The sequence below is a fragment of the Stegostoma tigrinum genome, chromosome 12, assembly GCF_030684315.1.
Source record: "Stegostoma tigrinum isolate sSteTig4 chromosome 12, sSteTig4.hap1, whole genome shotgun sequence".
NCBI classification, from domain to species: Eukaryota; Metazoa; Chordata; class Chondrichthyes; order Orectolobiformes; family Stegostomatidae; genus Stegostoma; species Stegostoma tigrinum.
Window position 1 is genome coordinate 36797712 of NC_081365.1, and position 23081 is coordinate 36820792.

The window sequence follows — 23081 nt, forward strand, 5'->3', positions numbered from 1 at the left end:
CAATGTAGAGGAAGCCACACCGGGTACAATGGATGCAGTATACCACATTGGCAGATGTGCAGGTGAGCCTCTGCTCAATATGCAAAGTCATCTTGGGGCCTGGGATAGGGGTGAGGGAGGAGGTGTGGGGGCAAGTGTAGCATTTCCTGTGGTTGCAGGGGAAGGTGCCGGATGTGATAGGGTTGGAGGGCAGTGTGGAGCGAACAAGGGAGTCACGGAGAGAGAGTGGTCTCTCCGGAAAGCAGACAAGGGTGGGGATGGAAAAATGTTTTGGGTCAGATGGTGGGGTCAGATTGTAGATGGCGGAAGTGTCGGAGGATGATGCGTTGTATCCGCTTTGCAGAACACCTCCGCTCGGTTTGCAATAAACAACTGCACCTCCCAGTCACGAATCATTTCAACTCCCCGTCCCATTCTTTAGATGACATGACCATCATGGGCCTCCTGCAGTGCCACAATGCTGCCACCCGAAGGTTGCAGGAACAGCAACTCATATTCCGCTTGGGAACCCTGCAGCCCAATGGTATCAATGTGGACTTCACCAGCTTCAAAATCTCCCCTTCCCCCACCGCATCCCAAAACCAGCCCAGTTCGTCCCCTCCCCCCACTGCACCACACAACAAGCCCAGCTCTTCCCCTCCACCCACTCCATCCCAAAACCAGTCCAGCCTGTCTCTGCCTACCTAACCTGTTCTTCCTCTCACCCATCCCTTCCTCCCACCCCAAGCCGCACCTCCGTCTCCTCCCTACTAACCTCATCCCACCTCCTTGACCTGTCCGTCTTCCCTGGACAGACCTATTCCCTCCCTACCTATACTCTCTTCTCCACCTATCTTCTTTTCTCTCCATCTTCGGTCCACCTCCCCCTCCTTATTCCAGAACCCTCTCTGATGAAGGGTCTAGGCCTGAAACGTCAGCTTTTGTGCTCCCGAGATGCTGCTGGGCCTGCTGTGTTCATCCAGCCTCACATTTTATTATTTTGGGTTCTCCAGCATCTGCAGTTCCCATTATCACTCAATAGCAGCCGTATCATTCACTTGGTTCCAATTAAATCGGATGCATCATTGTTTTGGCTGAATTGCAATGAGCAATATCTCAAGAATCAACAAACTGCCCTCACATCGCAGAACATTTCAAGACACTTTCCAAATACATTACCAAATGAAATTTGAAACCAACCAACCAACTTACGGAGATAAACAGAAGAATTATAAACATGACTTTCACATTAACTGGATTATGACAACAGAAAGTTGCACACAGTCAGGCTGACTTTCTAGTTCTGACCTAACTTGCAGCAACGGCAAGAAAAGTCTCTACTGTTAGAGATCGATCTAGATGCAGTGGGGTCTTGGACTTGTGTTGGTTAAGTTCTATACATTTCACAACATGGTGCTGACCCATTTTCAGGACAGTTATATTTTAAGATTGGTCTCATTCGCCCAGACTGCCAGAATCCTTTTTCATTTAACAGGGTAGACAAACCCAATTTGTTGATAGCAGGGGTGCTGCAACCAACCTTGCCCAATTGACCTGCACAAGTGGATTTACCAGAGCGTGGCCAATGTTCCATCACAGAAGTGAGAGCTGGGTGAAGGCGAGGACCCATGCAAGGTGAGCCACTCCAAACTGTGCCATGTCCTTGCTTTGAGAGATACTACCCCTCCCTTGGAGCAAGGGAATCTTCAGGCAGGGTAAGGGTTAGGCTTGGAAAGGATTAGAAAAAGGATTAAAAGCCAGAAATTTGCAAATTTATGGCCATAAAAGCTTAGGTGTGGCCATTAATGGTGGAATGGTTAAAATGACACCGTTGAGAAGTAGATATATCTCAGAAGGCTGTGTGGTTTGAAGAGACTGCAGAGATAGACAAGGAGCAAGTAAGTTCTGGCTCAGTTGGAGCACTCACCTCTAAACTACAAGGTCCCAGATTCAAGTCCCACTTTGGAGTGTGAATGCATAAATCAAGGGTCGCACTCCAGTTGAGTACTGGAACAGCACTGCACTGTCAGAGATTTTGCTTTTCAGATCACACATTTATTCAAGACACTCGCCTTTATGTGTGGATGCAAAAAATCCCACAGCCCTTTACAAAGTAAAAACACACCACACAGTAATTATTCCCACTGTCCTGGTTAATAGCGATCCCTCAAAGCAACATTACGGAAACAAATTATCTCATTTTCAGTAAACCAGGTGACAGAATATAGTTCATCTAGGATGCCAACATGAGTGAAGCAGAAGGACAAGTCCATCGATGGATTTGAACACAAGATTAAATATTTTAAAATTTAGTATTACTGAAACAGGGGTCAAGTAGATCAGTACACAAGTGGGGATTGTTGAATGGAATTTGGTGCAGGTTAGGACATGGGGAGCAGATATGCTTACAAAGCAACAGATTGAGACAGGCCAGGCAGCAGTGCTTTTGAATAATCAAAGTCTAGAGCTAACAAAGATGTGGATCTGCCAGTGTTGGACTGGGCTGGACAAAGTCAGAAATCACAAGACACCAGATTATAGTCTAACAGATTTATTTGAAGACACCTTATTTGAAGCTTTGCTCCTTCTTCAGGTTTCAGAGGTGGCATCAGACACAGGATGTATAAGTAAAAGATCAGAGTCACACCACTGCTGAGGATGTATTAAACAAACCTAAGGTGCTGTTAAGTCTTTAATCAGTTAGAAGGCTTTAATTGATTAATATGTATATGTCAGTGCCCGAATTCCTTTCAGGTCACTGTACTGAGCGAACTAAAGGTTTTATCAGTATAAAGAAGAGGTGACATTTTAGGTCAGACAATGCATGTTAGGTGTGAGACCTTGTCTAAATTCTGATTGTATTTTGGTTTGGAATCAGAAATTAGGAATATATAAAATGCCACATTGTGCATAAATTGCTTGCTTTTTGAACAAAACAGACTGAATCTGCAAATACAAATAGGCTGAGTCTGTGCAAGTGCATGCATACACAAGCATCTCGCCAAGATCTTCCCCACGCCTCCACATCTCTCACACACATACACACACCCTACACACCCTATGGGGTTAATTTGTAATTGCAAATACATTCTGTTTTATTCAAAAAGCACACAATTTACAGACAGTCATCCAATGTGACATTTTATAAATTCCTACCTTAGAAATAAAATTAGACTGACTCCAGAAAATGTCACCGCTTCTTTCCACTGTTAAAGCCTTCAGTTCTCTCAGGACAATGATTTGAGAGGAAATCAGGAATTTACATATACAAATTAATCACTTAAAACCTTCTAACTGATTAAAGATTTAACAGCATCTTAGGTATGCTTAACACATTCTCATTAGTGGTGTGACTTTTGATCTTTTACTTAAAAATTCTGCGTCTGATACCACCTCTGACTGAAACCTGAAGAAGGAGCAAAGCTCCAAAGCTTGTGTTGTCAAATAAACCTGTTTGACTATAACCTGGTGTCACATGATTTCTGACCTAGAGCTAACAAAGGCATGGACGATGGTTTCAGCAGATGAATCATCCAGACTGGATGGATTCTTCCATCAGATGTTTCACCATAGGTAAAACATGAGAGCCCAAGTGACGACAGTTTATCCAAATGATATGGGATAGTCAGCGTGGCTTTGTAAAGGGAAGGTCATGCCTTGCAAATTTAATTGAATTTCTTGAGCAAGTGACAGGGAGGATCATAAAGGATGGATGCAGTGAAGCAGGTGTAATTGTGTGGCAATTACACAGTAAAGCATTTGACAATAGAGACCAGCAAGTAGAAGAGAGCCAAATACCAATCCTTGGAAGGCATTTCTAGAGGTGTACAAGCAAGAGAAGCCATTAAAAAGTGATTCTCCAGGTGATAATTAGTTAAATATGGAATTCGAGGAATACAATCCTACTCAGTTGGATGTCATTTCAAGAGTTAATGTCAGGTTTAGACAGGATGGCACAATCAACTTTCAAAAGCTGTGAACTGGCTGAGAAGGGATAATTAAGTACAAGTTACGCAGAACATTACTTGTGAATTTGGGGAGAGCTATTTCAGTACTGTGGCTGGGATGGAAACTCAATTGCAGAGACTCAACCCGTAGACTTCTGAAGAAATTGGACATGACTTTGGATGGCCAAAGTATGCAGAAGAGACCTTAGGGGAAAAGGAAGGTTGGAGATGCACCCTTTGACAGTGCACATGTTGGAAAAGTTCAAATGATGCCTGTTGTGTGACAGCTAAGTTCCACAGTACTTCTATCACTAATCTTAATATTAGTTATATTCTCAAAACAACCTGCATGCAAGCTTTCCCCATCAGTTTTCTGGTTTTCCTCTTCAATACAGCAACACATCCAGAGGCATTTGCTGCATACACATTAACTGCCATTTTAAATCTTGCACTCAACAGTACAGTCTTCTCACTTGGTCAACAAATTGCAGCAAAATTCAAATTGAAATACCATCCCCTTCAAATGTTCATACATGTGGTTTTAAGTGTGCACCAGTGGATAGTAACCAGGTACAGCACTATGGCTTATTTTTACATTAGCCTAGAAACACAGTACACCTGTATAATAACAAAGCATTTTTACTTGAAGTCTAAGCTAGATTAACAATGGCATTTTCAGTCTTTCACCAAATTTGTCTATCTGTTTAAAAAGAACTGCAACAGGAACAACAGGCAACATTACTGCACTAGAGGATTTGGCCCAAAGTTCTAGGAGGTTTAATTTCACAACCAAAGGACAATTATTTATTTTTCACACAACCCAGGAAAACAAAAATTGCTACTGAATGCACTTGTTGAGATAACTTCACAAAGCTCATGCAGTTGGAAGCTAATGCAAATATGGATCAGTTTAAATTCTTCAGAATTAGTTAAAAATGTGCCATTTCAAGATTATAACTTCAGTGACACAATTCCATTCAATACAATTAAACAATTCAGTAATAAACACAGGTTGGCGGCCCCTGTAATCCTCAAACCTGTTCTTTAAAGCCTTGTAAATCATTTCTACATGAACTGTTGTAACACGAGAATACAGGTCAACAAAACATCAGTTATCAAAAAGGCATGAACTAGTTTGGTGCATTTATAGCAGATTCAAATAAGGTTATGAAATTTGGGGCATTTAAAAAAAAACAAATCTCTTCTTTCATGACCTGCTTCACTTAAGATTTCTGAAATCCTCCAGTTGGGCCATTTGAACCTTGGTCTGCAATAAGAGAGCTTTCAAAAAAAAAGTGAAATAGTTTGTGTGCTTTTAAAAACATTAGCAACTGAAAACTGTATATAAAAAGATATCTCACATGGTTTGAAAAAAAATTCTTAAGATAGTTAGCAAATGCAGATCAGAATTAATACATGGAACCAGATTTTAAAAAACAAAATACTGCTGTACTACCTTTTCACAAAGCAACTCCCTGGCCTACATCAGTGAGAGTCCGTACACATCAATTGAAAACTGTTGCATGTCAACCTTAGTTACCACACATTTTAAAAAAAAAGTTAGTTCTTTTTCTCCATACATATACAGGCACTTCAGAATGACAATAACGTTCTTCACTGCACATAATGCTCTCAGTTGTTGTTAGCATTCTTTTCCATTTTGGAAACCAGCTTAACATTTTTGGATGTGAATTAAACTTAGCATGATTCCAATTTCAGAAGAACATCCAGCACTGAATTTGCGTCAAATTACAGGTAGCTTTATGCTGTAGTGAACTGTCTATTAGGTATGATTGCGCAAATGATGAAACATTTCCATGATGTCACATTATTCCACCATATTTTGACTAAAAAAAGCAATGCTAGCTTTACAGATCTCAGAAAATAAAACTGTTCGGCCTCAGGTAAGACTAGGGAATAAATTTCCACACCCCCTGTTATTCAATGGTTTCACCACGGTATGTGTATCAATGGACAAGGGTGCTAAAATTCTCTTCGTATCATCAATCATACTACAACTATAATTTAGGTATGCGGTGGTAGAACATTCAGATGGATTGTTTACTTTAAAATAGATATAATGCATAATCCAACCACAGAATTCAAGTGTTCCATTATAAAAGTCTGCAGTTCCTACGATGCTGCTTGGCCTGCTGTGTTCATCCAGCTCCACACTTTGTTATCTCGGATTCTCCAGTATCCGCAGTTCCCATTCTCTCTGCAGTTAAGACACCTTTTTTTGGGATGGTGTGAGGGGTTGGGTCATAGGGGCAGGATGTAGGGTGGCTTAGCCATGAATTTGATGCATACAGAAACATGCATCCATCAATGATCTAGTCAAGCTGATGAAAAATCTCCACCAACCCGAAGGATTTCAGCTAAATTATGAGCATATATTCATGTACAATTAAGGACTTGGGTGAAGGGGGAACCCAAATTTTAAGAAAATCCAAGGGTAGCCTTGTTCCTAATTTATAACATTCGTAAGGGGTAGACAGGAAAGTAGAAATACGGATATCAGAACAGCCACTGCCTTATCAAATGGTAAAGCAGGTCCAAAGGATCAAAAAGCCTAAACCTTATTATTATGTTTGTAAAATAGAGTGCTGTTCAAGTCTTAACAATTGAAAAAAATGGCCTTTTCCTTTTAAAAATGTAATCATAGAGCTCTTGTGGCGCAGTGATAGTGTCCCTAACTCTGTTTCTGTGGCTTCCAGGCCTCCAATTGCTGGTAAGGTTTAGTTCTTCATAGAGCCAAATAGGAAGAATTCTAGTACTCTTTCATTTGTAAATCACGTTGGACAGCTGATTCACACTGCCATGCAAACTTGGATACTGGAGGAGACTCGTCCTCACCCTCAACAACTTCTCTTTCGACTCCTCCCACTTCCTACAGACTAAGGGGGTGGCCATGGGCACCCGCATGGGCCCCAGCTATGCCTGCCTCTTTGTAGGTTACGTGGAACAGTCCCTCTTCCGCACCTACACAGGCCCCAAACCCCACCTCTTCCTCCGGTACATTGATGACTGTATCAGCGCCGCCTCTTGCTCCCCAGAGGAGCTCGAACAGTTCATCCACTTCACCAACATCTTCCACCCCAACCTTCAGTTCACCTGGGCCATCTCCAGCACATCCCTCACCTTCCTGGACCTCTCGGTCTCCATCTCAGGCAACCAGCTTGTAACTGATGTCCATTTCAAGCCCACCAACTCCCACAGCTACCTAGAATACACCTCCTCCCACCCACCCTCCTGCAAAAATTCCATCCCCTATTCCCAATTCCTCCGCCTCCGCCGCATCTGCTCCCACGACAAGACATTCCACTCCCGCACATCCCAGATGTCCAAATTCTTCAAGGACTGCAACTTTCCCCCCCACAGTGATCGAGAATGCCCTCGACCGCGTCTCCCGTGTTTCCCGCAACACGTCTCTCACACCCCGCCCCCACCACAACCGCCCAAAGAGGATCCCCCTCATTCTCACACACCACCCCGCCAACCTCCGGATACAATGCATCATCCTCCGACACTTCCGCCATCTACAATCCGACCCCACCACCCAAGACATTTTTCCATCCCCACCCCTGTCTGCTTTCCGGAAAGACCACTCTCTCTGACTCCCTTGTTCGCTCCACACTGCCGTCCAACCCCACCACACCCGGCACCTTCCCCTGCAACCGCAGGAAATGCTACACTTGCCCCCACACCTCCTCCCTCACCCCTATCCCAGGCCCCAAAATGACATTCCACATTAAGCAGAGGTTCACCTGCACATCTGCCAATGTGGTATACTGCATCCACTGTACCCGATGTGGCTTCTCCTACATTGGGGAAACCAAGCGGAGGCTTGGAGACCGCTTTGCAGAACACCTCCGCTCAGTTCGCAACAAACTACTGCACCTCCCAGTCGCAAACCATTTCCACTCCCCCTCCCATTCTTTAGATGACATGTCCATCATGGGCCTCCTGCAGTGCCACAATGATGCCACCTGAAGGTTGCAGGAACAGCAACTCATATTCCGCCTGGGAACCCTGCAGCCATATGGTATCAATGTGGACTTCACAAGCTTCAAAATCTCCCCTTCCCCAACCGCATCCCTAAACCAGCCCAGTTCGTCCCCTCCCCCCACTGCACCACACAACCAGCCCAGCTCCTCCACTCCACCCACTGCATCCCAAAACCAGTCCAACCTGTCTCCACCTCCCTAACCTGTTCTTCCTCTCACCCATCCCTTCCTCCCACCCCAAGCCGCACCCCCATCTACCTACTAACCTCATCCCACCTCCTTGACCTGTCCGTCTTCCCTGGACTGACCTATCCCCTCCCTACCTCCCCACCTAAACTCTCTCCACCTATCTTCTTTTCTCTCCATCTTCGGTCCGCCTCCCCCTCTCTCCCTATTTATTCCAAGACCCTCACCCCATCCCCCTCTCTGATGAAGGGTCTAGGCCCGAAACGTCAGCTTTTGAGCTCCTGAGATGCTGCTTGGCCTGCTGTGTTCATCCAGCCTCACATTTTGTTGTCTTGGATACTGGAGGGTTTGCTTGGTTCTCAATTTCTACAGCAGGAGCATCACATCTTTGACTCATCTCAGCCTCAAAAGGAACAAAAATCAGCTTAGTAGCAAGATTGTAAAATAGATTAATTTACTTAAACTTGCAATTAAACATCTCAAAATGGAATTACTGTACACAATGAATGGAAGATATATAAACTTTTGATTTCAAATGGCATAATTAAATACAAGAATGTAAGTGACTTGCTAAAAATTTGGAAGAGGGTGGGATGCAGAACATACAAATTCTAATGTCCCTAGTACAGAAGTATGGTCCTTCTTTTTACATTGCAAGCAGTGAACAGTAATTTGTCATCGATAATTAAACGATTCCCATTTCCACCATAAAGGTTTCACCAAGCAAATCCTGAAACTTGTTCCTAACCCAAAAACAAAACAGGTCTTCAAACTTAACATTAACATAGTATAAAAGTTGTTTTCTCTTCACTAATTCACAAGTATTACTTAGTGAAGAGAAAACAACTTTTATACTCTATGACAGGAGACTGCTGATTTGTAGGCCAGCAAACTCCAATTGGTCACGGCATCGCTATGGGAATGCACTAGTTAATGAGGAGTGACAATTAAGTGCTGCACTTTGTTTAAATTTTGAACCAGGCAAATTGGCTCCAATTGGTATAAAATATACACACACTACATCTGCTACAAGCAAGCAAAATAGGTGAGACCATTTCTTACGGAATTGTAACTTGACTAATCAGAAAATGGCAAAACCTTTGATACATTGTATCTTTTTCAGCAATTATTGGAGACAAATTAATGCAACTTGCAGACTTCTTAATGAGAATCCATTCTTACCTTCAACGTGTGTTCAAGGCTTGGTCAAACTCAATTATTCCCTTACTTCTAATATACACCAGGAAAATAACATTACTAGGCACAATATATGCATTAAAAAAAAGATTTGTAGCAGGTCAAGATTAACAGCACACCAGCAACAGGCTGAAATATAACCACCTTCTAACTAGTTAGTAAAGATCCACTGTTATGACGTTGTCTCATGTGTATCAGGTTAGATTTTCCTGTGTCACAACTGTCCATAGACTCTATATAAAAACAATTTAAGATGTTCACATACCAGAACCCAAAATCACCAATTGCTGTTTTATATAACTCTAAATCAAATCCTGAGACACATATTTGGGCATCATTCACAAAGCTATGGGTTTGATTCATCCATAATATTGACTATCTTCTTCTTCCTTGCTTTCTATGTGAAAAGGAAAGTATAAATCTACATTTCAATAGTTAAATCTCCCTCTTCTTACTGGTTTTACACATCACATCTCTTCTTCCAAATGTCCAAGCATATGCAAAAAGAAGGCTTCCTCTGAGATTAAGTCCATATTACACTACAATATCCTCTGGTAGTTTCAGACAGGTTTTTATTAAACTCTAGCAGTTAACTACTTATTTCACTTCGGAATAATCAAAAGCTACCTCAACTTTTACATCATAAACTATGGAATCTCATATTCCCAAGTGATAAAAAGATGATGCATCTATTGCAAAGTGTACAAATACAGTTACAAGGTAGCTAGAGAGTCAATTACGTTAACCAGTGAATTTATGACTTTTAAAAGATACCAATTACGAACCATCTCTGTATCTAAACAGTTTACAAATACATTGAAAACAGGAGCAACCTGAGGTCATGTGGCCCTTTGAGCCTACTGCACCATTCAATGTGATCATGGCTGAACATCCAACTTAGTAAAATGGTCCTGCTTTCTCTCCATATCGTTTGATTCCGTTAGTCCTAAAAATGTCTTGGTTTCAATTGTTTTGTAGCATTGTGATGAATTTTCTCATCCACTAGTCATTCAAAATTTCATAAAAATTTAGCTGGTTGGTTTATAAATCAAAATCCAAAAAAAGGGTTTTGGACTATCACTTTAGATAGCAAGGATATAAAGAAGTCAAATATAGAAAGGCCAAAAAGATACATGTTGAAATGGCAAACAAATTTAGATCAATATCTTGCATGGATTGCAAATGGAGATATTTGGTGAAGTAACCATCTGTACAGAGGATGCCACACAAGAAGCCACAAATGCAATGCGCTAATGCGTATTACAAGAGTAAATATAAATCACTGTTTCATGTCAAAATGCTTTTGAAGCTCCAGAAAATTGACCAGTTTGTAGTACTCTATTTATTTGGAAAAGAGGCAATCACCGCCAAATGTAGTGAATTTTTTAAAAAAATTGCTCCAGTAACTCTTGAAACTTAAAATTAATAAATGTTTCATCAGTTTGTACTCCCTGCTCTCTTTAATTTAATGAGCTAAATGGAGGATTTCCCATTAAATTGTTATTAAGATAACAGTGAACACTTGTCCCTCCTCTAATACATGTAAATATCCAACACAGACAGTTCAGAGTTGCAGAAAGTTGTTCGTGGGACTTGCCATTAAATAATGAGAAATAAATGCATGATCAATTCTTCACAAGGAAAAAGTTATTTATGCAACTTAGCTTTTGGTCCTAGTACCAATTGTGCCTGGCTGACCCAATATCCCTCAGGGGTTTGTAACCAAACAGATCACCAGTTCCATGCACTCTTAGAATGAATACAAGCAGAAATAAAACATCTTGGTTTGTATTATCTCAAGTATAGATGATTGAAGGGTAGCCTGATACAGAGGTTTACATTTTTAAATGATGTAATTACAGAGAAAAATTATATTTTCTGGCGAGGGTATTACATATGCGGATAACTGATTAGGAAACTAAATTTAGGATTATGAAGTTAAATGTAGGCCATTCAGATGGATATCAGGAAGCACCTCTGCATGGAAAGGTCAAGTGAATTCTCAAACTTCCTTTCACCAATAATGGTGTAGAATTTTGTGACAATTTACAATCAAAGTGCCAATGGTGCTAACATAACTGAATGGTGGAAGAGGCTGATGGGACAGATATCGCTATGATTAAAAACATCACTCTTTTCACACAGATCTTGAACTTGCTAAGGTTAATTCTAATAATGTAACAATAGGAAGAACACTCATCACACTGGTTAGTAAATATTAAGTAAAAAAACCACACAAAATGAATTATTCAAGTCCCATTTACTACTGTAAATATTGCAATTTGGAGGTGATGCTCCTCACCACCACTTTACATGTACAGGTAGAAGCCTACAAGTGCTTATTTCAAATAATATGAACACGGTGAATCATTAAAACAAAACTAAAAATCTGAAGAAAAATAGTATTTACTGACCCTCAAATTCAGCAATTTTATTTTTGCTTTGAGCAATACTGCACAATAGTACAAAATCCAATCAAACACAGTGCCTACAAGTGTTCCACATATATCTACATCCTCAAAGATGGAACAGCTCAAAACTTCAGTGCAAAAGATAAGGTTGAAGTATTTGAATCTATCTTCAGCCAGAAGAAGTGCTGAGTGGATGATCCATCTCAGCCTCCTCCAGTGGACCAGTCTTCAGCCAATTTCATTCACTCCACATGACATCAAGAAATGGTTGGAGAGACTGGACGCTATGGGCCCTGACAACATTCCAGCAATAATATGGAAAACCTATGCTCCAGAACTTGCTGCTCACCCTGCCAAGCTGTTCCAGTACAGTTACAACACTATCTACCAACAATGTGGAAAATTTTTCAGGTGCGTCCTGCACTTAAAGTGCAGGACAAATCCAACCTCTCCAATTACTGCCCCATCAGTGTACTCTCAATCATCAGCAAAGTGTTGGAAGGTGTCATCAGTGCTATCAAGCAGCACCTGCTCAGCAATAACGTGCTCAGTGATGCCCAGTTTGGGTTCCACCAGGGCCACTCAGCTCCTGATCTCATCACAGCTTTGGTTCAAACATGGATAAAAGAAATGGATTCCAGAGGGGAGGTGAAAGTCATTGCCCTGGATATCAAGGCTGCATTTGACCAAGCGTAGCAACAAGGAGCCCTCGCAAAACTGGAATCAATGGGTATGGGAGCAAACTCTCAGCTGGTTGGAGTCATACCTGGCACATAGGAAAATAGTCATGGTTGCTGGAGGTCAGTCAACTCAGCTCTAGGGTGCCTTCGCAGGAGTTCATTAGGATGATGCCCTAGGCCCATTTTCAGCTGCTTCAATGACCTTCCCTCCATCATAAGATCAGAAGTGAGGTTGTTTGTCGATGATTTCAACTCCTCGAATATTAAAGCAGTCCATATTCCAATGCAATAGGATCTGAATGACAAGTGGCAAGTAACACTCACACCACACAAATGTTAGGCTATGACCATCAAACCACGACCCCTTGGCATTCAAAGGTGATAACATTACTGAACCCCAACTATCAACATCCTAGGTGCTTGCCATTGACCAGAAATTCAACTGGACTCACCACATGTAGACACAGTGGCTACAACAGCAGATCAGAGGCTAGGAACACAACAGCACAGAACTCACCTCCTGACTCCCCAGAGCCTATCCACTATCTACAAGGTACATGTCAGAAGTTTGATAAAATACTCCCCACTTGTCTGGATAGTGTAGCTCTGACAACACAAGAAACTTGACATGAGCCAGGACAAAGAAGTACGCTCGACTGGCACTACATCCACTACTGGTGTACAGTATCAGCAGTGTGTGTACTATCTTGAAGATGCAATGCTGAAATTCACCAAAGATCCTCAGATAGCACCTTTCAAACCCACGACCACTTCCATTCAGAAGGACAAGGGCAATAGATAATGCAACACCGTAACCTTCAAGTTCCCCTCCAAACCAGTCATCATCCTGACTTGGAAATAATTCACCATTCCTTCACCGTCGCTGGGTCAAAATTCTGGAAATACTCCCAAGGGCATTGCGGGTCAACTCACAGCAGGCAGACCACAGCGGCTCAAGAAGAAATCTCACCATCATCTTCTCAAAGGCAACTGGGGATGAGTAATAAATGCTAGTCAGATAGCAATATCCTCATCCCACAAATTAATAAACAAAAAATCTCCAACAACACTCAAGGAACTTGACCCCATCTCAGACAAAACACTCGATTGGTACCAGATCTATCAACATTAACTCCCTCTATCACCACCACTCAGTAGTAGCAGTACTATCTACAAGATGCATTACAAAAATTCAAAAGATCCTTAGATAGCGCCTCCCAAACCCACAATCACTACAATCTCAAAGGATAAAGAAAGTAGATACATAAGAATACTATCTGCAAATTTCCCAACAAGAGACACACCATCCAGAATTAGAAACATATTGCCATTCTTTCAGTGTTGCTGGATCAAAATCTTGGAGTTGCCTCCCTAACAATACTGTCAGTCTACCTAAAGGACATGAACTGCAGCGGCTCACGAAGACAGCTCACCACCATCTTCTCAAAAGCAAGTAAGGGTTATTGGTACATGCTGGCCCAACTGGCATTGCTCAGGTCCCATGACTGCATTTTTAAAAATGCAAGGAGGTTATGCTAAGCTTGTACAGAATACTGGCATAGCCTCAACTAGAGTATTGTGTTCAGTCTGGATGTGAAATTTTTAATGAAATGTCTGAAGGTATTAGAAAGACGATAAAAACTTACAGAAATGGTTCTAGGATCAGGAATTTCAGTTATATAAGTAGACAGGAGAGCTTGGGATGGATTTTTTTGGCAAAGAAAAGCCTGAGGAGATTTGATAATGATGTTCAAAATTATGAGGGGCCTGGACACAGTAAGTAGAGAAAAAGGCAAAAAGATTGAAAACAAGGCAGCACAGATTTAAGGTAACCAGCAAAACAAAGCAATTGAATTAGTACTGGTAAACAAAGTGACAGCCAATCGTAATTCTAGATTAATGATCAGGGAATTGAAATAAAACTTAATAGCACCCATGAAACTATATACAGATCAATCCATGTCCAAGAAAAAAAAGTCTGAATGGACGTGAATACCCCGTAATTATAAAGTACAAAAATACTGAACTCTAATATTGGGAAAGGCAACTTTTCAGAATCCAGCTTACAAATACTGTCTTGAGGTATATGGCTACAAACCCACAAGAAGTAATATAAAGCATATTACTTCAGGCCTTCCATTTCTTTACACAAACACAATTATTTGAATTTGTAATGCTGAGTCAAATAAGTGACATTATACATTTTAAAATAATTGTTTATCACAATATACAGCAGTTAACAGTTCTTTCACAGAATTATAAAAATTACAAAGCGACAATTAGGCATGTATCAGCTCCAGTGTTAGTTCTTCAATCTACTCTAAGCTTTTATATACACATGCACTCAACAATGTAATCATGGTGCCTTTATTGCATTATGTCCACTTCAAAGTATACCTGTGATAACATATTCTAATAACAACCTAGGTGGCCAAGACATTTTCAACAATAATGTTTTTACCTTTAATTCTCAGTCTATTTCTTTCTAGACACCCAGTTCAATAACTGGTGGCTAACTCTTGCCTGTACAAATTTCTAAACACTTTACAGTTTTGAAAAATGAATTAAATTCATTTATTTTTCATCACTGCAGTGAGAAAGAGCCAGCTTTTGAAGCATTTCTTTATAACGCTACATTCCAAGCATCATTCTGGTGACTCTTCATAACATCCTCTACCCTCCCAACCACTCCAATGTGGCAGGAAAATACTTTGTTCCAAATCATTTATTTCAAGTTATACAGTGACTTTTTGTAATTAACATCAATTGTTTGCATATGATCTTTGAAACAACTACTCGAGATGTCAGTGACTGGGGGAGGGAGAGGGACTAAAACAAAGAGGGAATTGCATCCACTGCTGTATAATATTAACACCCCTTTGTAATATTTCAGTGCCAAGTTGATGCAGTTTTGAAAATATTATTAACTTCAACTCACTTTATAGCAGAAACACATCAACTTCAGGTATCATTCTCGGGTTGAAATTGCAGCTGTGTCCTTGCTAACTCTTGTGAAACATGGTAATGAAGCGTTAGAATTTCGTTAAATAAAGCAGATTTTAATACAATTTAATTGGTAATAAGCATCTTGTAAAAGATAAAACCAAAAATAAATTGCAAGAACAATATGCCACCAAAAAGAATAGAAAATAAATAGTTGGACCCTGAATGCAAAATTTTGTATTAAAGAATGACAAAGCTCTGGAAGGAAGCACTGAAAGTTTTGAAAAATATTCTGTGATCCTGTGAACACATTGATACCATGCAGTACAGAACTGCTCTTTAGACACTTACACATCAATGTTCCGGGAATAAGACCGTTTCACAACGATCGACTCAGGACCAGAAGAGCACTCAATCAAAACGAAAACATTAGCCTCCTAAAGGGGTAAAAATTACATTAATTTTAATATCCGCCCCCCCTCCCAAAAATTGTTTAAATTCAACCACAGACCGAACAGCTAGACGACGTGGCGATACCTAAGCTGCACTGCAACCAAATTCAATAGCGGAAATCCCGCTCACTATACCCACGTTGATTGGTGAAAACAGTGACTGATAGCGCTGTCCACACTTTTACTGGTCAGGCATGTGATGATTGGCGTGTGCTTCCGGTAGTTAAGTTTGTCTTTCATCTCAGCGGAATCCGAGTGAGCGGAAACGGTGCCGAAGCCTCAAGTGGGCGGGGATTCTGGTTGATTCGGCAGCCGTTTCTCCCCCTCAGAAGAGTGTCTTGTTTTGGGGGTGGGGTTCCGGTCTCGAGGGAACCGTTACGCCACGAGCTGGTTTGATTGGCGGTTGCGCGCGCGAGATACTGGACACCAAGATAACAAAGTGTGGAGCTGGATGAACGCAGCAGGCCCAGCTGCATCTCAGGAGCAGAAAAGCTGACGTTTCGGGCCGAGACCCTGCATCAGAGAGCGGGGTGGGGAGAGGGTTCTGGAATAAATAGGGAGAGAGGGGGAGGCGGACTGAAGATGGAGAGAAAAGAAGATAGGTGGAGAGGAGAGTATAGGTGGGGAGGTGGGGAGGGGATAGGTCAGTCCAGGGAAGACAGACAGGTCAAGGAGGTGGGATGAGGTTAGTAGGTAGGAAATGGAGGTGCGGCTTGAGGTGGGAGGAAGGGATGGGTGAGAGGAAGAAACAGGTTAGGGAGGCAGGGACAGGCTGGGCTGGTTTTGGGATGCAGTGGGGGGAGGGGACGAGCTGGGCTGGTTCTGTGATGCAGTGGGGGAAGGGGAGATTTTGAAGCTGGTGAAGTCCACATTGATACCATTGGGCTGCAGGGTTCCCAAGCAGAATATGAGTTGCTGTTCCTGCAACCTATGGGTGGCATCATTGTGGCAGTGCAGGAGGCCCCGATGGACATGTCATCTAAAGAATGGGAGGGGGAGTGGAAATGGTTTGCGACTGGGAGGTGCAGTTGTTTGTTGCGAACCGAGTGGAGGTGTTCTGCAAAGTGGTCTCCAAGCCTCCGCTTGGTTTCCCCAATGTAGAGGAAGCCACACTGGGTACAATGGATACAGTATACCACATTGGCAGATGTGCAGGTGAACCCCTGCTTGATATGGAAAGTCATCTTGGGGCCTGGGATGGGGGTGAGGGAGAAGGTGTGGGGGCAAATGTAGCACTTCTTGCGGTTGCAGGGGAAGGTGCTGGGTGTGGTGGGGTTGGAGGCAGTGTGGATGGAACAAGGGAGTCACGGAGAGAGTGGTCTCTCCAGAAGGCAGACAAGGGTGGGGATGGAAAAATGTCTTGGGTGGTGGGGTTGGATTGCAGATGGCAGAAGTGTCGGAGGATGATGCATTGTATCTGGAGGTTGGTGGGGTGGTCTGTGAGAATGAGGGGAATCCTCTTTGGGCAGTTGTGGCGGGGGCGGGGTGTGAGGGATGTGTAGCGGGAAATGCGGGAGACGCGGTCAAGGGTGTTCTCGACCACTGCGGGGGGAAAGTTGCGGCCCTTGAAGAACTTGGACATCTGGGATGTGCGGGAGTGGAATGGTTCATTCTGGGAGCAGATGCGGCGGAGGTGAAGGAATTGGGAATAGGGGATGGAATTTTTGCAGAAGGGTGGGTGGAAGGAGGTGTATTCTAGGTAGCTGTGGGAGTCAGTGGGCTTGAAATGGACATCAGTTACTAGCTGGTTGCCTGAGATGGAGACCGAGAGGTCCAGGAAGGTGAGGGATGTGCTGGAGATGGCCCAGGTGAACTGAAGGTTGGGGTGGAAGGTGTTGGTGAAGTGGATGAACTGTTCGAGCTCCTCTTGGGAGCAAGAGGCAGCACCGCCGATACAGTCATCAATGTAATGGAGGAAGAGGTGGGGTTTGGTGCCACTGTAGGTACAAAAGAGGGGTTGTTCCACGTAACCTACAAAGAGGCAGGCATAGCTGGGGCCCATGTGCGTGCCCATGGCCACCTCCTTTGTCTGTAGGAAGTGGGAGGAATCGATAGAGAAGTTGTTGAGGGTGAGGATGAGTTCGGCTAGGCGGATGAGGGTGTCGGTGGAGGGGGACTGGTCAGATCTGCGGGACAGGAAGAAGCGGAGGGCCTTGAGGCCATCTGCATGAGGAATACAGGTGTATCGGGACTGGACATCCATGGTGAAAATGAGGTGTTGGGGGCCAGGGAATTGGAAGTTCTGGAGGAGGTGGAGGGCGTGGGTGGTGTCACGGACGTAGGGAGGGAGTTCCTGGACCAAAGGGGAGAAAATGGAGTCCAGATAGGCGGAGATGAGTTCGGTGGGGCAGGAACAGGCTGAGACAATGGGTCGACCAGGGCAGGCAGGTTTGTGGATTAAATCCCGATACTGGACACCAATCGGCTTAAACTGCTTACGAACAACGGAGAAGACAACAAGCAAGCAAACAGCAGAAGTACTAGAAACTCTCTTCAGGACTAGCATTATTGTGCAGGTTGAGGTTATTCAGCCCGCACTATCCATTCTGGCTCTCTCCAGCAGGGACTCAGGTACCTCTACGAACCACCAAGTAATTATACATTTTTAAGCGGGATGTTGTAACGCAGTGCTAACCTTTGATCTAGTAGGCTAAAAGTCAAAACCCACTTCCTACAGACTAAGAGGGTGGCCGTGGGTACCCGCATGGGCCCCAGCTATGCCTGCCTCTTTGTAGGTTATGTGGAACAACCCCTCTTCCGTACCTACACTGGCACCAAACCCCACCTCTTCCTCCGTGACATTGATGACTGTATCGGCAGCGCTGCCTTTTGCTCCCAAGAGGATCTCGAACAGTTCATCCACTTCACCAACACCTTCCACCCCAACCTTAAGTTCACCTGGACCATCTCCAAACACATCCCTTGCCTTCCTGGACCTTTCTGTCTCCATCTCAGGCAACCACCTACAAACCGATGTCCATCTCAAACCTACCAACTCCCACAACTACCTGGACTACACCTCCTCCCACCCACCCTCCTGCAAAAATTCCATCCCCTATTCCCAATTCCTTCGCCTCTGCTGCATCTGCTCCCAGGATGAGGCATTCCACTCCCACACATCCCAGATGTCCTCGTTCTTCAAGGGCTGCAACTTCTCTCTCTCTCTCACCCCCCCCCCCCCCCCCCCCCCCCCCCCACACACACACACACACACACACACACACACACACACACACACAGTGGCCGAGAACGCCCTCGACTGTGTTACCGCACCTCATCCCTCACACCCTGCCCTCGCAATAACCGCCCCAAGAGAATCCCCCTAGTCCTCGCGTACCTCCCTACCAACCTCCGGATACAACACATCATCCTCCGACACTTCTGCCATCTACAATCCAACCCCACCACCAAAGACATTTTTCTCATCCCACCCTTGTCTGCCTTTTGGAGAGACCGCTCTCTCCACGACTCCCTCGTCCACTCCTCACTCCCCTCCAAACCCACCACACCCGGCACTTTCCCCTGCAACCGCAGGAAGTGCTACACCTGCCTCCACACCTCCTCCCTCACCCCCATCCCCATCCCATGCCCCAAGGTGACTTTCCACATCAAGCAGATGTTCACTTGCACATCCACCAATGTGGTATACTGCATCCACTGTACACGGTGTGGCTTCTTCTACATTGGGGAAACCAAGTGGAGGCTTGGGGACCGCTTTGCAGAACACCTCCACTTGGGTCGCAGTAAACAACTGCACCTCCCAGTTGTGAACCATTTCAACTCCCCCTCCCATTCCTCAGATGACATGTCTATCCCTATCCTGGGCCTCCTGCAGTGCCATAATGATACCACCCATAGGTTGCAGGAACAACAACTGATATTCTGCTTGGGAACCCCACAGCCCAATGGCATCAATGTGGATTTCACCAGCTTCAAAATCTCCCCTCCCCCCACTGCATCCCAAAACCAGCCCAGCCCGTCCCAGCCTGCCTAACCTGCTCTTCCTCTCACCTATCCCCTCCTCCCACCCCAAGCCGCACCTCCATTTCCTACCTACTAACCTCATCCCGCCCCCTTGACCTGTATGTCCTCCCCGGACTGACCTATCCCCTCTCTACCTCCCCACCCATACTCTCCTCTCCACCTATCTTCTCCTGTATCCATCTTCAGTCCACCTCCCCCTCTCTCCCTATTTATTTCAGAATCCTCTCCCCATCCCCCTTTTCTGAAGAAGGGTCTAGGTCCAAAACATCAGCCTTTGTGCTCCTAAGATGCTGCTTGGCCTGCTGTATTCATCCAGCACCACATTTTGTTATCTAAAGTTCAAGTACCACCTGTTCTCGAGATATGTAATAACATCACTGAGCTGATTAGAAAATAAGTTATATGTTTTTCTTTTGAAAAACCACAATTGGATGTGCCTCCTCCACATGTCCAGTTAGAGCATTCTGGATTTCAAACACCTGATGAGTAGAAGTTTTTCCTCGTCTCTGAAGTTTTGCATCCTTTAGTTCTCAAACTTTCTGCTGTTCTCCCACCTTATTCTGCCCAGACTCCTCAGATATCACTGCACTGTATTAATTCTACTGTTCGCTAGTCTACCTCTTCTTGAACTCTTATTATTTCGAAATACTTTAAAGCTTTGTGCCAAAGTTTGAATTGTGTTCTGGAAACACAAACCTAGTCATCAATATAACTCAAGAAAAACAGTGGATGTGGTGCTCATCTTGATGAACACCATTGTGCATACCAAAAATCAATTGTTTGCCATTACTGTCTTTCTTTTCCAAAATTCAGTCAATTATGTATCCATGCTGATTTATCCATTTATTCTGTGGTCTTTAACTCGGCTAACAAGTTAGTTTTGTGGATATAGTCAGAACTGCAGATGCTGAAGTCAGAGATAACACAGTGTGGAGTCGAGGAATACAGCAGGCCAGGCAGCATCAGAGGCGCAGGAAAGTTGACGATCCAGATTGGGATCCTTCTGCAGAATTTTGTGGAATTCTTTTTGGAAGTTTATGCCATGTCAGCTGGAATACACTTAATAGCCCTCTTTGCTACCTTGTCAAAACAAATTAAGTTCACAATATTCCCTTACCAAACTGGTGCTGGCTTTCCTTAATATATCTTCTCCCCTCCCCCCCCCCCCCACCCCGAGCTTGCAGCTGGACAACTTAATATTTTCACCACCCTTGATGTTCACAAACATGCACAGTAAAACCTTACTTGGAACTTATTACATTACCTCTTATGCCTGAACCATGTAAAATTTGATTATATGTTATTTAATGATGACTACCTATCCCAATTCTTTGCATACATTGTACATTTAAGATCCTGTTTTCCAGCCTTTGCCATGTTAGTTTAAACTCCTCCAACAACATTATTAAATTGATCTAGAAGGACCATGGTTTAGAGTCTGTTTAGATACAACAATGTGCTGAATGGTCTCCTGCCCTGCAACAATTCTGCAGTGGTGGGTACAGGCTCAATTTTTCACTGGGACCTGGGCCAATGTCCCAGAGTTCCAAATCACTCCTGCATTATTTCTGTAGCATTCTTCTGCTCTCTCCCAAATTTGAACAAACCTGAGATTGTGGTGCCAGGAATAAGTTGGAGATTAATACTTCTTGCTCAATTTCTTTCCTAGATCCCCAAAGTCTGTGTGTGGCATCATTGATCTTACTACCAATGCTGCAAGTATCACTATGGATCATAACCTCATATAACAAGGTGTAGAGCTGGATGAACACAGCAGGCCAAGCAGCATCATAAGAGCAGGATAGCTCCTGCTCTTATGATGCTGCTTGGCCTGCTGTGTTCATCCAGCTCTGCACCTTGTTATCTCAGAATCTCCAGCATCTGCAGATCCTACTATCTCTGAAACAATTTTAACCCCACTGCGAAGCCTAAGGATGCCTACCCTGAAGAAGTTACCCTCCTCCAGCCGGAAAAACCTCAGTGGATCTCTCTCCCACTGCGACTCATTTGTAATCTCTTCGGCCTTGAAACTGCTCGACCATGTCCTGAATCAAACCAGGTACTACAGCCACATTGCCTTTCTTAGTACCTGCCTACGGAACCAGATCATCACCAATGGACTACACGCAACGTTCAAACCTTCCCAATTTGGCCCCAACCATGACAATGTCTACATTCAGAATATTGAGACCCTTCAAAAGCATTTCTCCCTGCAACTCCTGAAACACATACTCGCCGGCATCTCCAGGCACTACACTCAAGCCTACCCCAGCTCAGAGCCTCCCTCTCCCAGACCTGCAATGGACCTCTCCTGTTTTTTATTTTTCGTAGGATCCACAACTTGAGCTCTCAATTCTACTTGGCTTTAATTGACACAGCAAACCATAAGTACAGAAAACTGACTGGCACCTCCCAACCAAAATGGGCTTCCTCCACCTCCCAGAATCCCAACCCTACCCAGGACCTTCCCTACAATGTGCCTGCCACCATTGGCCATGTGGCCACTGTCAGAGCAACCACGGATGATATCACACCCTCCGTCGCTGGATACACCACTTCCGGGACAGCGAATGCCACCGCCCCATTACCAAGTCCAACACCATAGACACTGAGGACTCGCCTACTGTCACTACTGCTGCCACCACCTATCCCGCTCCGCCCACCACTGACGCCAACGGCACTCTACCCACTGCCGACACTACTCTGTCCACTGCCGTGCCAATGCTACTCCGCCCACCACCAATGCTGATGCTACTCGGCCCACACCTGATGCCGATTTTGCTGCACCCACCACCTCTACAGCCAGCAGCTCCAGAGGAGACAGCAGCACCCAGTCCTGCCGAGTCTTGACCATCCACCCAGAGCTCCCCCTTACTGAGGACGAACGGCCAGTCCTCAGTAAAGGGCTCCGCTTAGTACCCCTCCACCACGCATCAATGAATAGCAATCACGCTTGGACGTTGATCAGTTTTTCCGACTTCTTAGTGCTTACTACTTTAAATGTGAGCCTAACCCTTCCTCTACTGACCCCTTCTCCAACCTCCAACATACCCCCTCCTCCTGGACACCACCCCAAGGCCTCCCACCCTCCCTCGACCTCTTCATCTCCAACTGTAGTCGTGACATCAAACACCTCAACCACTCCACCCCTCTCGCCCACTCCAACGTCTTCCCCACAGAACATGCAGCCCTCCGCTCCAATCCCAACCTTACTGTAAAACCCGTGGACAAGGGAGGCGCAGTTGTAGAATGGCGCTCTGACCTCTACATCACCGAGGCCAGATGCCAACTCTCT

General features: G+C 44.1%; 2 protein-coding genes across 6 annotated transcripts in view; one reads left to right on the forward strand and one right to left on the reverse strand.

Moving 5' to 3' along the window:
• tmem39a (transmembrane protein 39A) overlaps positions 1–15918 on the reverse strand; it is a 72217-nt gene extending 56299 nt beyond the window's left edge. The window contains exons 1-2 of one of the 3 annotated variants that reach the window (XM_048541392.2): positions 15702–15894; positions 15346–15415 (exon numbers count right to left, since the gene is read on the reverse strand). The gene's annotated coding sequence lies outside the window, so the exon portion shown is untranslated. Of the gene's footprint in view, positions 1–15345; positions 15416–15701 lie in introns of all 3 variants that reach the window. The other 2 variants (XM_048541393.1, XM_048541391.2) reach the window with 2 other exon arrangements.
• A 1194-nt stretch (positions 15919–17112) lies between these two features.
• Positions 17113–23081, forward strand: part of hsd3b1 (hydroxy-delta-5-steroid dehydrogenase, 3 beta- and steroid delta-isomerase 1) — a 44287-nt gene continuing 38318 nt past the window's right edge. For all 3 annotated transcript variants that reach the window (XM_059650284.1, XM_059650285.1, XM_048541317.2), the window contains exon 1: positions 17113–18373. In XM_059650284.1, the coding sequence (XP_059506267.1) occupies positions 18136–18373 (238 nt within the window). In that variant the 5' untranslated portion in view covers positions 17113–18135. The remainder of the gene's footprint in view (positions 18374–23081) is intronic.